This window comes from Abrus precatorius, unplaced genomic scaffold, assembly GCF_003935025.1.
Source record: "Abrus precatorius isolate BTA unplaced genomic scaffold, Abrus_2018 Scaffold9, whole genome shotgun sequence".
Taxonomy (NCBI): Eukaryota; Viridiplantae; Streptophyta; class Magnoliopsida; order Fabales; family Fabaceae; genus Abrus; species Abrus precatorius.
In genome coordinates, this window is record NW_020874439.1 from 31,504,329 (window position 1) to 31,521,293 (window position 16,965).

The 16,965-nt window shown below is 30.6% G+C and overlaps 3 protein-coding genes across 3 annotated transcripts; 1 reads left to right on the forward strand and 2 right to left on the reverse strand.

The window, feature by feature from the left end:
* The first annotated feature begins 998 nt into the window (after window positions 1-998).
* Window positions 999-1,985, forward strand: LOC113850455. Its single transcript, XM_027481009.1, has one exon. It carries the CDS (start codon window positions 1,151-1,153, stop codon window positions 1,646-1,648), a length of 498 nt encoding a protein of 165 aa, XP_027336810.1. The 5' UTR covers window positions 999-1,150; the 3' UTR covers window positions 1,649-1,985.
* A 6,503-nt stretch (window positions 1,986-8,488) lies between these two features.
* Window positions 8,489-12,055, reverse strand: LOC113851213 (cation/H(+) antiporter 14-like). Its single transcript, XM_027481684.1, has 4 exons — window positions 11,822-12,055; window positions 10,610-11,021; window positions 10,026-10,381; window positions 8,489-9,595 (listed from the first exon to the last, which is right to left on the reverse strand). Exons 1-4 carry the CDS (start codon window positions 12,053-12,055, stop codon window positions 8,489-8,491), a joined length of 2,109 nt encoding a protein of 702 aa, XP_027337485.1.
* A 1,602-nt stretch (window positions 12,056-13,657) lies between these two features.
* Window positions 13,658-16,777, reverse strand: LOC113851214 (cation/H(+) antiporter 15-like). The gene is made up of 3 exons (XM_027481685.1): window positions 16,520-16,777; window positions 14,907-15,911; window positions 13,658-14,815 (listed from the first exon to the last, which is right to left on the reverse strand). The coding sequence occupies exons 1-3, from the start codon at window positions 16,775-16,777 to the stop codon at window positions 13,658-13,660; spliced, it is 2,421 nt and encodes an 806-aa protein (XP_027337486.1).
* Window positions 16,778-16,965: the final 188 nt, after the last annotated feature.

The window sequence follows — 16,965 nt, forward strand, 5'->3', positions numbered from 1 at the left end:
TTCAACATAAAAATAATAATAAAATATAAAAATGGGAAGATAAATATTTGAATTATATGACTTCTTATAAGATAAAATGCGGTAGCATATATAGTATGATTCTTATTCTCATTCTCGTAATCACTGTTAGACGGTAACAAACTCAAATTTAATTATTAACTTTCATCTTAATTAATACTCTAATATGGAGAATGCTTGATAAGAACGGTAGAAAAACATAGTTAAAAGATACATGAAAATTAAGTGAAATACAAAAATTGTTTTTACTTACTGATATTTGGTAATGTTATAACAGTAGAGGAGAAACTGAATAATTTCATTGCATACTCTTCTTTATTTAAGTATATTCTAACTTTAGCTTTTCTATACAATTATACGTGTACAGACACTTACTTTGATGTTAAAAAAACATGTTAAAAAATTTATAAATATAAATTCAACACAAAAAATATAACTAATAACTCGTTAAACTAAATATACCATTGATTTAAAGCAAAATATAAGAAAGTTGAATGAACGTATATACACACAATTCATGGGCGTTGTGTTTTGTTATATAATTCAATTAATAACGAGTGTTATAAATTATTAATGTACATATATCCACCTATTTTTACCAAACACAATAGGCAAAATATATTAATTGTCACTTTTTTTTAATTAATAAATAAAAAGAAGAAGGATCCATAGCCAAAGTAGGCAAAGTTTAATATATAGCAGTCACTATATCACTTAAAATGAAGACAAGGCAGTTAAATACGTATAAAAGGAAGGGAACCCCACCATGTGAGAATCCAAACCCCAAAAAATTGAAGTCACTTATTTCTGAGAGGGCAATATCGTAAATTAGAATGGAGCCAGTTTCATAATTATTAACTAGAACATATCACCATCACCCCACAATTATTATTAAATCCTCCATTTGCATTACAAGTACGGTCATGTTGCTATATATACACACCTCATTCTCCAACACTTCCCTTGTTCAAACAATTCCACCACTTTCAAAGCTTGATTAGCCACACACAGAGAAATCATATAGTTATATATAAGTATAACTATCTATTTTTCTTTCTTTTTGCTGATCAGGATTCAAACCCTAGATCAGTTTTCTAGCTACTTTTTAAATTTTTTTCATAGACTAATAATAATGGGAAACAGCTTAAGGTGCTGTTTGGCTTGTGTTCTTCCATGTGGGGCTCTAGACTTGATCCGAATTGTTCATTTGAATGGCTATGTAGAAGAGATTACACGTTCAATCACTGCAGGAGAGGTTCTCGAAGCCAACCCTAATCATATTCTAAGCAAACCTAGCTCTCAGGGTGTTGTTCGCCGGATTTTGATCCTCTCGCCGGAGACTGAGCTCAAGAGGGGTAGCATATACTTCTTGATCCCGGAATCTTCGTTGCCGGAGAAGAAACGACATGCCGGGAAGGGAAGCATCAATGATAGTGATCTTAACAAGAAATCATCATCATCAAAGAAAAGCAACAAGCGTAGTGATGATGATTACTCATCACCACAATGCCAAGGATACCTCAAAGTCGCTCACATAGTAACTAAAGAGAAGAAATTTTCATGCCGGGATCGCCGGAAAGGCCGCGTCGGAATATGGCGGCCTCATTTAGAGAGTATATCGGAAGACTAATTGTTTCCATCGCCGATGATGGTTAGTGTTGAAATTTGGCATGGTGGGGTGGAGAGGCTGAACCATAAAAAAATGGTTCATTGTTGAAAAATAGCAAAACACTTTTTTTTTTTTTTATAAATGTAAGTGGGATTTGATTTTGTGGATAAAAATTGTTTACTTTGCTTTCCTATATTTGTTTTTCCAATTTAATTTTTTTCTCCTGCCAATTGCCATTGTTTGATCCGTTGCACCAACGAGGGGAAGAAAAAGGAAAGAAAAATTACTGAGAGTGAAAATTCAAGTTTGTACCAAGCGATTCCCAACCTCAAGTTGCATGCAAATATCTTCCTTTTCCTTCTATATGTATGTGTGTGAAGAAAAATGAGTGTTGAACTTTAATTTGTACCCACAATTTGAAATCCAAGCTTATCTTTGTCTTAAATGGTTGATCCGAACGAAATTTTAGAGTAGTTTTGTTCTCAAAGCAAAATAAATAGCTGTATATAATGATCTAAATAAATTTGAATGATAGCCCATTTTCCAACGATTAAGCTGAGTTTATTTTCGATATTTAGTTGGAACATGCATATTAGGCACATATGGCTAGTCAAGGAATCTATATATTAATAAAAACGTAAAAAAAAAAAGAGAAGAAGGCTTAAGCTGACATTATTATTTCAATTACTATGATCAAATTGTTTGTTGGCTAAGTGTTATTCCAACATTAATTAAGGAGATGAACAGTTGTAACTAAAGCAATAATCTAAGTACCAATAATTTAGCAAATATACAAGTGTTTTTCTTTCTTGTCAAGAAGTCAAAGTAAAACTTGAGCATATACATAAGCTATTTGCTTAGGCAACAAAGGGAGGGAATTTCGGGCAACAAGCTTATTTAATTTTTAAGCAAAAGTATAGATTATGTCCGATGAAGGGTTGATGATTGCAAGTCTACGCTTGCTCCCTCCCCAACCTTATTCCTTTTTATTTTTTTTATGAGTCAATTCATGCTAGGTTAGTGGAATAATTAGATGTCTATCGATTACCACTTCATGAAATGATTTATTTTTTCTTGTCAAAAAGGTAATTATATGATTATTTTTAAAAAAATTACTTAAACTAGCTTATCAAAATAATAAAAGATGTTTTTCTTTATAGTTTTTTTAATTTTATTCAAAAGTTTAAATAAACATACTAAAATTTTGTGGAAGTGATAAATTTTTATTATATGAGTTTTCTATGAGAAAAAAATTTCTTATTAATTTATTTTCGTTAAATATATTATATTTCAAAACATATGTTTAACATTTACAGAAAAAGAAATCCCTTAATATGTAACCAGTGAGTTATAAATCATTAGTTAATGAGTGTATAGCTTTAACGAGTTAATTGTGGTTAAACTAAATATCTAGTCGTAAGGTTTCGGCTTCTTTGAATTTTGGTCAGAAAGTTTATTGTTTGGATGATGAATTCATAATGAAAAATAGAGATCAATTTTTAAATAAATAAAAATTATAGAGATTAAAATTTAAATGAGTGACAAATTCACAGACTAATATTATAACGGTGGAGATCAAATTAGATTGAAACAAAAAATACTAATAAATATGGAAAATTAAAGGAACGAAAGTTAAACAACAACATGAAACTAGATGGATTAACTGTTAGTTTAACTCCATTCGCGTTGTTACTCATATTAAAAATTCAAAACTGCTGAATAACTTGTGCTTTCAGCTAACTAAGAAAACAAATACGAAAATGAAAAGAGAAGAAATTATCGAGAATTAGATTATGACTACTCACAAGAGGACATTATAACACAAGACGATTTTGAGTTACACACATAATAAGAAGGAAACATTTGGCAAAAAGAAAAAGATATATATTAGAAACATTAAAAAGAGAAAAAACAATGATGGGGTTTGCTTAATTGGTGTGAATGAGGAATACAATTCCAAATTAAATACTCACAAATTGAAAATAAAAAAAAATAAATAAATGTGGGTAGCTTATCTTGTCTTGCAAACACATAGTTCTGAAATAGCGACATTTCCACGGCACATTGATAAAGAAACAAAGCAAAAAGCTGGCATATCTTTCTTAACTTATTTCATATTAATTACTCACTTCTTCACATGGATTCCCTCTCCTCTCTCCCACAATAATATTAGACAATTCTTTGCACATCCCTTTGTCAGACTCCAACTCATTCATATATTATTATACTAATTCGTTTGGATCATATATATATATGGAAGCAGCTTATAAAAATTCTTATATTCAAATATGAGATTTTTATTTAATTTATATTTAATCAAATATACTTTATTACTTCACTGTAAGTTAAATAAAAGGTTTAGAGTGAGTGTAAACCTAAATCCTAAATTTTTTTAAACTCATACCAGTATAATAAAATTCTTTTGTATATATAAATCAACATTACTTGTGGTGAACCTGAAATTGAAATTAACTGATTTTTGTTTAATTTGTTTACTTTTTTTGAAATCAAATGGTTTAACTTTTCGTTAATTTTAAACAACATAACTTAAAATATGTATAGGATTGATTGGATGCACTTTTTACTAGGTAAAGAGTCATCGATTTGATTAGTATTTTGCATTGGTAAATTTATTTTAAACTAGGAATGTTAATTGTCTTTCAATCAAAAGATATATACCCCCGCGCACGCCGTTAATTGTCTTTAAGAGATTAATCTTGGTACGTTGTAATTTTTTTAACTTTCAATGTAATATAATTAAATTCTAATTTTAAAGTTTTTTATATTGTAAATAATAAAATCATCTTTTAGAGTACCACTGAGCATATTAATTAATTAATTAGTAAGAAATGTTTCAACTTAAACTATATTTTTAAGTCTAAGTAAAATACTCAAAGAAAAAGTTTTATGTCTATAATAGTCTCAATTGACTCAAATATAATTACTCTTAATAGAAGATACTCAAAAAATGTAATTATATACATAAATAAAGGCATAATTTTTCTACTTTTGAAAAATAAACATTTTTCTCCATTTCAAGAACTTTAGTCACGTCTAAGGTATAGAGTTTGAACTTTCAAAGCTTGTACGCCAATATGTAGCAGCCTAATTGACTAGTTTCTCCCTATTTGTACAAGATTCTTATCACAAATAACACCGTTTGACCAAAATTTTCTTCATTTTCTTAAATATGGTTTGAAGACATGAAAATAGACTCTTAATCATTGATGCCTAGGTGAACACATGCTAAAATTGATTGGTCTGTGTACTGAATTTAGCTCATAGAGGAGGGAGAAAAAAATCCCTTTAATTTAATATAACAGCCTAAATTTGTAAGAATATATAATTTTGGCAAATAAAAATTGTTAAAATCACATATAAGTTCCTAGTTGAGATTTTTTTACTTTTTAGAGAAAAACAGGTTTTGATATGATAAAAAATTTAAAATTCATAAAAACAATGCATCGCAAACAATAGAAGCAAGTAATTAGATGGTTATAAAGAGAGAGATCCAAAGTAAAGGAGTAAGTTAGCACTTTGTTTACAAAAGGCAGAGCAAGACGCTAAGTTCACGGGGCTCAGTTTCCAAATTTTGGAGGGTAATTGGTTGAATCTACAAAAAATATAGTAACATTTTTTTTTATACTTCTTTAAATATTTTTTATTATTAATTGATTTTTTTTGTTGAGAATTATAAAGTTATATAAATTTTATTCTTAATTTAAGGCCATTATTTTATGATTTCCAAATAAAAAATAAATTAAGAAAATATACTAAAAAATTATATTACTAACACTCATAATCTCTCAATCTAGCTGATACCCCATGATTGTGCTTCACTTATGAGTTCGTTTCCCGGAATAAGTTGAAATCTCACTATATATAGGCTTTGAATATTGGACCCTAAATAATTGACATTGATGTAAATATGTAATAAGCACAATTCCATCAATGGTTGAAGTTTAAAGAAACTTGATGCACAAGAACATGTCTCCATGTGTGTTTGAAGTTAACGAATTTCAAATTCATCCCTGTAAATTTCATTTTCTGGTCATCATCCAATATGATGTACATTATTAAACTTCAATAGTAAGAAAAAATAATAGCAAGTATATATAACATGTTTGAGAATATAACTGAGAGGAATAAATTAATTCTTAAACCAGGCAAAATGTTTCCTTTCAAGCTTTTACCCCTCTTCTATGGTTAATGGATCAAAATATTTATTTGGAAAAGTAGAAAAAGAATGCCCTTAAGTAGTTGCATGTTCACAACCACAAAAGCAATTGTTTTCTTTTTTTACTAATTGATTTAAATTTTTCTATCCCAATTTTGAGGAATTGGATTAAGAAGATGAATTTTAAAAAAAAAATTGTGGGGATCCATTGTCCTTGTTTGTTTGGTGTTTTTAGTCCCATATATGCAGACATATTGTCATAATTCATCCATCCAACCTAGCTAACTCTTTAGATAATACACAAAATTATTTTTTTATTTGAAAGAATACCAAAGTGTTAAAATTATCTTTATTAATACAACCTCAATATAACAAAAGTCTAATTGTTAGGATATTGAAGATCTATATTAATATTAAAATGTGCTACACTAACCTTTGATGTATTGATAACATATAAAATCTCTTAATCAATAAAATTATTTATTAGTGTACTATATATTACATATATTGTTAATATAAATTTATTATGTCCCTTACATTAATCTATTTAGTGAGCGTTTAATAATTGTTTTTTTTAAATACCTTCTCACAAATTTGCTAAAAGTTAAAAACTAATATTTCTCTAAATCAGAATGAATCAAATACATATTAATCTCATCAAGTGCCAAACATGTAACTCCCTACCCTTACTAATCATTCTAATCCTCCCTAGTTCCTTCTATTCGTATGTTGCTTAAAGAATTAGAAGTAGAAAAAAATATTTCAAATTATGTTAAATTGTATTGATTAAAAATTGCAATAAACATATTAATATTATGTTAAATATTTTCAATTAATATATTAAAAATATGGATAGATATCTAATTACCTTGAATAATTAAATAAAAGTGTGAAACAAGCGAAGGATGGAGAAGAACATGTGTGGCATAGGTGAAAACGTACGATGAGTAGTCGTAGTTGCTAAATTCAATTAAATATGTATAGTTGTCATCATAATTGTTCTTCTTCTGTACAAGTTTGTCGTATAAGCCAATTCAATAAACTTCCGTATAAATTTCATTGTTGATTTTATAATAACTACCCATGGCATTTCTAATCACATCACAACAGGACATTAAGTAAGTCTAAAAACTTTTTATTCAATTTAAGTATTTTATATAACTAACATAAAATTATAATTTGATGTAAGTTAATTTTTAGATTTAAATTGATATGAATAGATATTTTTTTTCTGTATATATATATTAAAATTATTATTTTGAACCCTTTAAAGTTTTTTTTCTAGAATGGGCCACAATGGCTGTATCATGGGCCACTTGTACAATAGTTTCAGGTTCTTGCTTCGTAGTACATTTGATAATAAGGCGTAGATGCAAATCATGGTGATCATGCGCACTAAAGTTAGAATCCAAGCTTACTCTTGTAATTGAAAGTACAATGGATAGACCTCTATGATAACTTTACTATCTTTTCGTACGTGTTATTGAGATTTTAATACATGGGCCCGATTCAATGTTATGAAAAAAGGAGTGTTTGCAATTGAGCTAGAGACTCAATTCTCTAACATACCTTAAACACTTGTAGACTAAAACTTATTTACTTGTATAATCTTTGATTTTCTTTTTGTTAATTCACTAACGTGGGACTTAATATTAGAACAATGTTATATAAATATTATTTTCAACTTTATAACTTTGTATTTAATGACCTCAATAGTGAACTGGCCATTTTAATTTGAGCAATCAGTGGATGATTGATTTACATATTACATACTCAATTTCTTTTAAATAAGGTTAAATTTACTATACTGTAAGATTACCTCTATACTTGTTGTAATTAGATAAAGAAATAAAGTAAAAAATAACACACCACCTTTAAACTATAATTGATAAACGTTTTTTTTTTTTATCAATTTATAAACCGTATTAATTATTTGTTTTTGTAATCAATTGTAGGCCTTACAATCGATTAACGACACTTTTCCAAGTTAATTTTCATATGCATCTTTTGATCAATTAAAATCTGATTGGATAACTTTTAAAACGAAAATTTGAGAATAATAGCAAATAATAACTTTTTTAATACAAAATCATATTTAAATGGATTGAAAAAAAAAATACTTTTATTTTCTTAATCAAGGGCATTCCTTACCATTTTTCTGATTAAGTCTCAACTTGTGTTACTTACGCTTTTGCTAGAGTATCTTTCTTTCAACCTTGTATACTTGTAATGGGATGAGAAATCTCTTGTATTTTTTTTTTTAAAGTTTATACTTAAGGAAATATCTAATTTAGTTTCTTAAATTATAAGCAATAATTATTTTAGATTTTAATTTTATAAAAATCTCATTAATTTTAATCTCTTATTTTACAGATTCATATATATATATATACACACACAATTAGAATACAAAAGGACTAAAATGAATTATTTTCAAATTAATATTAAGGACTAAAGTAAAATTTTTATGAAGTTAAAGACTTAAATTAATCAACTAATATTTACAATTTTAATAATTAAAATGAATATTTACTCCTTATACTCAGCTCACATATCGTAAGGTGAAAGGTGTAAATATATACCTACCTCAAAGACTTTCAACATTTCAACTTACATTTAATCTATAACAAATATTCTCTAGAGTTAAAGAGCAAACAAAATTGGAATTTTTTTTTTCTTGAGATTCACCTAATATACCGTAATTCATAGCTAAAGGGGGGTTGTTGTTGCACCACCAAAACTGAAAAAGTAAAATCTGACGTAGCTAAGAGGTTTCCAAGTGGTCCAAGCTCAGGAAGTTCACACCATTCTGTTAAGCCTAATGTACATGGATTATCTGCCATATGATGTCTACCCACAATGACCATGCTATAATGTCCCTCCATGGTTCTAATAACTTGTGCTGTTCCTGCTCCATCATCCACAATCTCTTCCTTGAATGTCACTTTGCCTTTATTACTAGTATGATAATGCATATACTCCATCAAGTCAATGTAAGTGTTCCTCACATTCCTTTGGTTCACTTGCATTTTAACCCTTATCCAAAAAACTGTTAGTTTCACATGTGGATGTTGAGCCATGCGCAAACTATAAGCTAGTGCTTCTTGGTCATCACCACCACCTAAGAAGACCATAGCAACTTCACAAAATAGCTTTTCGTAGATCACTAAAAGTTTGCCACTCAATTGGCTTCGGTCAATCAAAATTCCAACTGAACAAGGTGCTTTCTTTAGAACTTTTTGGTTTAGTGTCCTAATTGAAGAATTGGAGAACTCAACATTTCCATCAATGGACCATTGCTTATGGAATGGCATGATCACAATGTTAGATTTGGTGTCCATAGCTATGTAACATATGTCATCATGCATGCTTGCATATGGTGCAATTGCAGTGAAGCATTGCAATGTGATACACCCTTTGTTATGCTGCTCAAATTGATCAAAGACATTGTATATGTGTTGTGATGACTTATTGGTGTTCTCAGTTTTGGTAAGAACTGAAGTTGCCCTTCCTGAGAGCTCCATGAGATGTAAGGCAAAGATTGAGAGGGGTGTAGCCTCTGTGGGGTTGGAGGCTTGAAGAAGGTTGATGATTGGATACACATTTTCTTCATTATGGATGCAGACAAGTATTTTGAGATCAAGGTCCTGCTGAGAGTCCCTAATTGATTTTCTAATATAGGCTCTATACCTCCTTGAAGGATCGTATATGTAATAAACAACTAAAGTTGCAAACCCTGTTACAGCCACCATAATATATATAGCAAGAGTGAAAGATAGTTCTCCTATTGCCTGTTGATATACATCAAACAAAAGCAAATTAGCATAATATATATTATCAATCGTTGAATAGTAAATAGCACAACACTAAAACAACTTATGACTTTGTTTTTAAAGAACTTGTTGGATCAATGAATTGGGATTCTTAGCACAATTAGTGGGCTGATGTCTGATATAGACATAACAAATGAAATGTGATGTGTATACTAATCTTAAATCTAGGTGTGATCATATGGTTTTGTAAACATCAGCCTTTAAGGTTAATCGTAAGTATTTAAAAGCAGCTAGTTCTTATTAGAAAAGAAATTATTTATTACACTTTTACATTTTATAATGTAATAAATACTTATTTTTCTTATAAAAGCTTACTACTTTTAGTTACTTAAAGTTAATTTTATCTTTAAAGACTGATAGGGGGAAAGTATTTCACAATTCCACGTACCTTAGAGTTTAATAATATGTTGAGAAGAGAAATATCTACAAGGCCTTTGCAACACATGATTAGAGCCAGTGCAAAAGAATCCCAGAATTCCATTCGGAAGTGAAGTGAGGGTAAAAGGGTGCCCACAAACTTTCCTATAAACACTGAAATAAAGATAACAGCTACACTTGATTTTGATTTTGATAACGAAGGAACACTTGTCCTTAGCCCACTAATAGTACAAAAGGCTGGAACAATCAAAGTAGAACCAATAGTGTCAAGCCTTTGTGCTAGCACAGAACCTAAAGGAGGACCATCAGGTAACACCAAACCAAACCAAAAAGCAACAAGGAAAGAAGGTTGTCCTGCAACTTGTGCTGAGAATGAAACAAACAGAAGTATGCAAATGATTGACAAAAAATGGCTCTCTGTCATAGGCTTTCCTTGTGGATTGCGGTTGGAGATCCATATAATAAGTGGCCTTAGAATGAAGAATAAGATTGAGAAAAAACATGCTGTCACGGCCAATTCCAACATAGGTTTACATGAATGCTCTTTTAAGGCTCTTAAAATGTTGAATACAAGAAAATAAAATGTCCACATACATGCTTCACTAACTATAGAAGTGGATAATGCCATTCTTCCAATCTCCGAATTGAGAATGTTCATCTCAGTGAGGAAACCACATATAACAGGAAATGCTGACACTGAACTAATTACCACCAAAGCATAAGTTCCAGGGTCATCAATTGCCAAAGGTTGCATTACTCTAACAATGTTGAAAACTGAAGTGCCAAGTGCCATTGCAGACATGTGGCCTATTAGACCAGTTACCACTGCTTGTTTCTCAATCTTCAAGTGCTGCATGGGATTTATTTGCACTCCTACTTTAAAGAAATGAATTATCATGCCAAATTCTGCAAATGTTGTGAGTGTTAATCTGCTTGCTGTTGGAAATATCAGCTCATAATATGAATCCTTTGTACCCAGCAATAAAGGACCTAATATGATTCCAGCCTGATGAAAGCAATGAAAAAAGAACAAAATATTTCATCAGATGAAATCTAATCTTGTAGGAAAGTTATGTCATGGAAAGTTTGATTATATGTATGTGTTTAGTTTGGAAAAAAATATTTGTTTTTGTTAAATTATGAATTTAATACCTATATAGAATTTTTTTAGCTTAGTTCTTCAATTAAAAAGTTTTACATTTTAGTTTTCATATAAAATATCATTTATAAATCAATCTCCATCATTAATAGAAGTTATAATGGTGTTAAATTTTTTTTAATGAAAAGACCACACAAAAATTGACATGTCAAATGTAAGTGTTAAAGTGTGTGTGTATATATATATATTGACTAAAATAAATTATAAAATTTTATATAAAGAACGAAAAATGATATCACTTACAAGTTTCAAATCTAATAACTTCGACATATGAGAGGAATCAATTTGTAAACGACTTAAAAGTTTAAAATGTAAATTTTTTACATGTAAAGATTAAAATGAAAAACAGTAATAAATATAGTGATTAAAAATTTAATTTAGCCTCCTTTCTACCGGTTTCCTGAAAGACATTTTAAAATAAAATTATAAACAATCGTGGCTTTACCTGTGAAATGTTTTTATATTTTTAATAATTATGCTCTTCCTAGATAGTAAAAAAAACCAAATGCAAAATGAATGGTATCTTCATATATAAAGGTTAATGTTGTTGTTCTTCAATTCCTTTAGTTACTAGCTAATTGATAATTACAGCTCAAATTAATCAACCAACAAAAGCACTTAATTGTGATGGAATTAAGAAAACATACCACAATCTGTGCAATGAGCAGGGTCTGATGACAAGGCTTTAGCAAGAAATAACTAATTCTACCAATAATGAACATAAAAACAATCTGAACTGTTATGATAGAAGTGATGTGATTGAAGGGATTATCTCCAAGCCAAATACCCCTTTTGGTGACTTTTCTTACATATTGACATATTAATTTGTCATTGCCAATCATTCCAGAAACAATCGACAGATCTGCACTTTTAGTTTCCATTTTTTCAGATGTGAGAAAAGTTAATGCTCCAAAGACTAATCAAAACAATGGCCAATACCCAGATTAAGGATAGGAATAATGCAAATAAAGTTCAAAGAATTATGTGTGTGAGAGAGATGATGGAAAGAGAGAGTTTAGATAATGGATGGAGGAGGAAGATACAAGCTTAATGGTTGAAAAGTGACAATTTAGTTTATTGTTATCCGGTATAAATGGTTTGGCAAGAATAGTAATTCGAAAATTAAAAAAATAATCCTTTTTTGTTGGCCTGAGATGAGGTACGTACCATGTTAGATATGTTACTATAATTTAGGAATTTGGTCCTTTAGTCAAAATAAAGAAGAAAGTGACATCAATATAGCTTTATCTTCAAAACATGCACAGGCAATTTGTAGCAACACTTGCAGGAAAAAAATTCAGAAAGCACAAAATGGAGGACTAAAAATAAACAAACTATATGCATAGTTATATTAAGTACAAAATAATTATACTTATATTATTAGAATTCTTTTGGTGCTTTATAGATATAGAAAGTTTTTTATATTAATAACTGAATAAATTAAAATTGACAGACTTTATAGAATAATATTTAAGAAAATAAATTTAAAAATGATAAAATAAAAATGCTTGAGATGGTTGGAGTCACATAAAACATTAAGATAGAATACTTTGAAAAAAGGTTCTCACTCTCGAAAGTAAAAAAATTTATTAATATACTATAATAGAAGAAATAAACCTATATATAAATTATTTTTTAAAAATTTGAGGAGGGGTCAGAATCAACCCCTATAAATCCATCCCCAACTGCATGATATGAAGATGAAATGTATCTTTCAAAAGTTTAAAAGATGTTTTGAATTTTTTTTTAAAATTTAGACAACTCTATAATATTTGATATTATATTTTAATTAAGGTGACTTTTTAAAATGTTGAAAAAAAAACTATTTACATAATATCAATCCCTTTGAATATTTAGTCCAGCAAGAGAATGTCATTTTATTTTATTATTTAAATTTGATAATATTTTAGTTAAACCAGTTGTGTTTGTACATATACAGAGGCAGATTTATATACAGTTTACATATAATTTAAATTTATTAAGTATTATCAAATTTAAAAACCAACTATAAACATTTTTAGCAATTTGTGTACATCTTTCTCAAGGCCATTAAACATTTAGATACAAATCAGAAGGTGGGTGACTTCTTAATTTGTTGTCTGCACTTTGATGTATAAGTCACAGAAGGCCTAATTTATACAAGACTCTGGAACTATAGAGATCTTTGTGGCAACATCAATCATTGCAATAGAAAGAATTTGATGTTTTTTCGTCATGGTCTAGTCTAGTTTTCTTGTGCTGATAAGCTTCTTGCTTTTATAAAGACTGATGTTCTGACTATTGTATTGGTTTATTCCACGAATAAATTTTTAAGCAGAAAAAACACTTCTAGAATAAGCAAAATCAATGCAAGGGAAAAATAGAAAATACAGGCAAGAAAGGAATAAAATTAAATTTGGAAGTACACAAGGTTGGTACATGATCTATATCCAAAATGAACTAGGTCTATATATATAATTGTTGCTATCAAAGCCTATAAGGTTTTATAAATTTACTGTTCTCAAATGTGTTGACTCCTCAGGATCACGTGATCCCCAAAATCTAGTTTGTTGTTGCACCACTAAAATTGACGATTTGGCTTTAATGTTCAAGGAGGCAAGAATCTCTCCCACAATTCCTAACTCTCCATGCTTCCATTTTGTAAGTTCAGACATTAGTTGTGACTGTGCATGGCTCCTCCCAACAATGACAAGGTCATAACAACTTTCCATGCATTCAATAACTGAAAGCACATCCCTTCCATTCGTTACTAACTCATCTTTGTAAGAAACTCTTTCATTCCTAAAGGCCTTAAGCCTAAATTCACTCAAGATTTGGGTATCAAGCATTTTGCTCCTTTCTGTTCCACCAACAATATCTGTTGTTGAAGATGAAAAATGAAAGAGAGTAATATGTACATTAGATTGATCTAACATGCGCCTTGCACATGAAAGTCCTTCTCTATCATCTGCACCACCAAAGAAAAGCATAGCCACATGATATATTGATTCCTTCATATAGCCACACCAAAACATCTTCTGACTGCCACGATCAATGAGGACACCAACTGAGCAAGGAGCTTTCTCTAGAACATTCTTGTTGAGCTGCTTATAAGCAAAGGATGACTCTGTTGACCCTCCAATTATCCACTGCTTATGAAAAGGTATGATAATAAAAGTTGTTCTCTTTTCAAGTGCCAAGTAGCATACATCATTGTGCATTGTAGCATAGGGAGAAATGCCTTTGTAGAAATGGAATGCAACCTTGCTCCTATATGCATCTTCAAATTTCTTGAATGAATTGAAAATCTTTTCAGTTTGAGAAGGATGTTCACGAGGCTTTTCGCACGGCATATGTGCTACAAGAAGAGAGGAAGCTCTCCCAACAAGCTTAATAAGATGGAGCACAACTAAATCAAAGGGGCTTGCTTCAGTGGGATTGGAAGCAGCAAGGAGATTCAAAATAGCTAGAACATTGTCCTGTTTATGAATGCAAGCTAGTATGCGCAATTCTTGATCATCCCGGTGATGCATAATTGTCCTCCTTCTGTAAGCAAGGAACCTCCTAGAAGGATCATATAGAGCTTTCACCACAGGTGACACAATACCAGTTATAAGCACTAAAGTAAGAACCAAAATTGAAAAGCATTCATCGTTAATGACCTGAAAATTCATAGGAGTGCACCCTTTAATTAAGCCTATAAGAACAAACTCTTTAAGTTGTAATGTCTACATGATGAAAAGCATTGCTTACATTTTTTAATTTCAAGTTAATCAACAAGGCCAATTCAACAGTGCCTTTGCAGTTCATTATAAGACCGAGAGAAAAGGCATCACGAAACGGCATCTTCCAGAAAAGGAGAGGCAACAACGCCCCTACAATTTTACCACAAAAACTAATCCAAATAATTAACTGAATTGCACCAAAATTCTTCATCTTCTGTATGGCAAATACATCTGTCCTTAATCCAACTATGGTAAAAAGGGTAGGCATGAACACTACTGAAACAAAACAATCAAGCTTATCTACCAATGCTGCTCCTAATGGTGGACCATCTGGTATAGCCAGCCCCACCATGAAAGATACAAAAACTGCATTCATGCCAACAACTTCACCCACAAATCCACAGAATATTAGTGTTAGAAAAACCCCACAAATGTAAATTTCCTGAACAGGTTTCCCTTCTGGTGATTGATGAATTGCCCATAATGCAGCTGGGTGAACTACAAACACAATGAACACAATAAGAAGAGCGATGGAAAACAAAGAGCCAATAGTTACTCCTATTGACTTTGTGAAGGATAACTTTGCAGCAAACTTAATTGCCACGACTAAAGAGAAGCAGACATCACACACTAATGAAGAAGAAGTGACCAACCGCCCAATCTCTGAATTGAGGATGTGAAATTCAGCAAGAAAACAAGAAATTACTGGAAAGGCTGTGATACATTGAATTTCCACCACAGTAGGAAGCACTTTGGAAACATCATTATCCAATGATGCAAAGTGACTGAGGATGAGGCCAACCGTTCCAGAAAGAATGTAAGGAACAAAGAAGCCTAAAACTCCTATGGCAAAAATCCTTTTACCTGATCTAAAAATGATGGTTGGATCTATCTTTACCCCAATTAAGAAGATGAATAACATAAAACCAAAAAATGCTATGGTGTCAAGCACATTTCTTCCTTTTGATGGGAAAACCTTGTCAGTGAATGCTGAATTGCGCCCAAGAATAGAAGGACCTAAAGTCACACCACCCTGGTTAACCACAAAACGTTGAAGAAATGAATTAGATACATCTCACTAGCCTCTTAGTTTCAATAAACCATATACCAATTAAATAATTTAGCAACTATGTGTGCTTTCATAAAAGGCATCCAATTAGGAGTTAGACTTGTAAAGCATTCTTTAGTTTGTTTTTGACAGCGCTTACCTATGGCTTTATATTATTATGAAACCCCAGTTTACTAGTAAGAGAAGAAAATAAAAAAGAAAAATTCTCACGAGTTAAAATCAACTACATCAATTTTTTTAAACTTTTTCATATAACTTCTCCAAAAGCTGATGAGTATAACTTGATTTTAACTTTAAAAAAATTAATTTATTTTACTTCTTTATTTTTTTTCTCTTCTAAGTATTTGTTGAAAACATTATTCAAATTGGCTTAAATGATCAAATGGAATTTGTCAATGGACATAATATTCTCCCACAAAATCTATATACAATGAGTTTTCAAACATATATAATTATCTATGTCCATGATAATATTAATAACCAACAAAAGATTAATCAAGAACCCAACACCAACACATTGAATGGTACTTTCCCAGAAAAAAGATCATGAACAAGAAAGCTTGCAAGCTTACAAGAATCTGAGAAACAAAAGAGGGTTGACCAAAGGGTTTGAGAACAAGGGAAATGAAGTGGGTGAAGATGAACATGAGGAGAAGCTGAAGCAAGAAGAGAGGAACAGAATAGGCAAGAGGGTCATCTCCAAACCATAGACCATTTGAGTTGATGCGTTCAACTGTTTCACAGATGAAAGACCCTTCAAACTGCATGTCTGGCTGATCAGTTGCAACATGCATGACATTGTGATTAAGGTTGTCGTGTGCTACCTCCATGGATGAGAGTGGTGGAGAAACATTGTATGTGAAAAGCACGAGATTGTGATGAGAGAAACCACTGGAGAGAGAATTGTGATCATGGATGGATGAGATAGAGAGAGAGAATCAATGTAACAGCTGAGGGAACGCTAATGGTTCCCTCTTATACGTTACTGTCCTTTGACCAAACATAATCATGTAAGTAT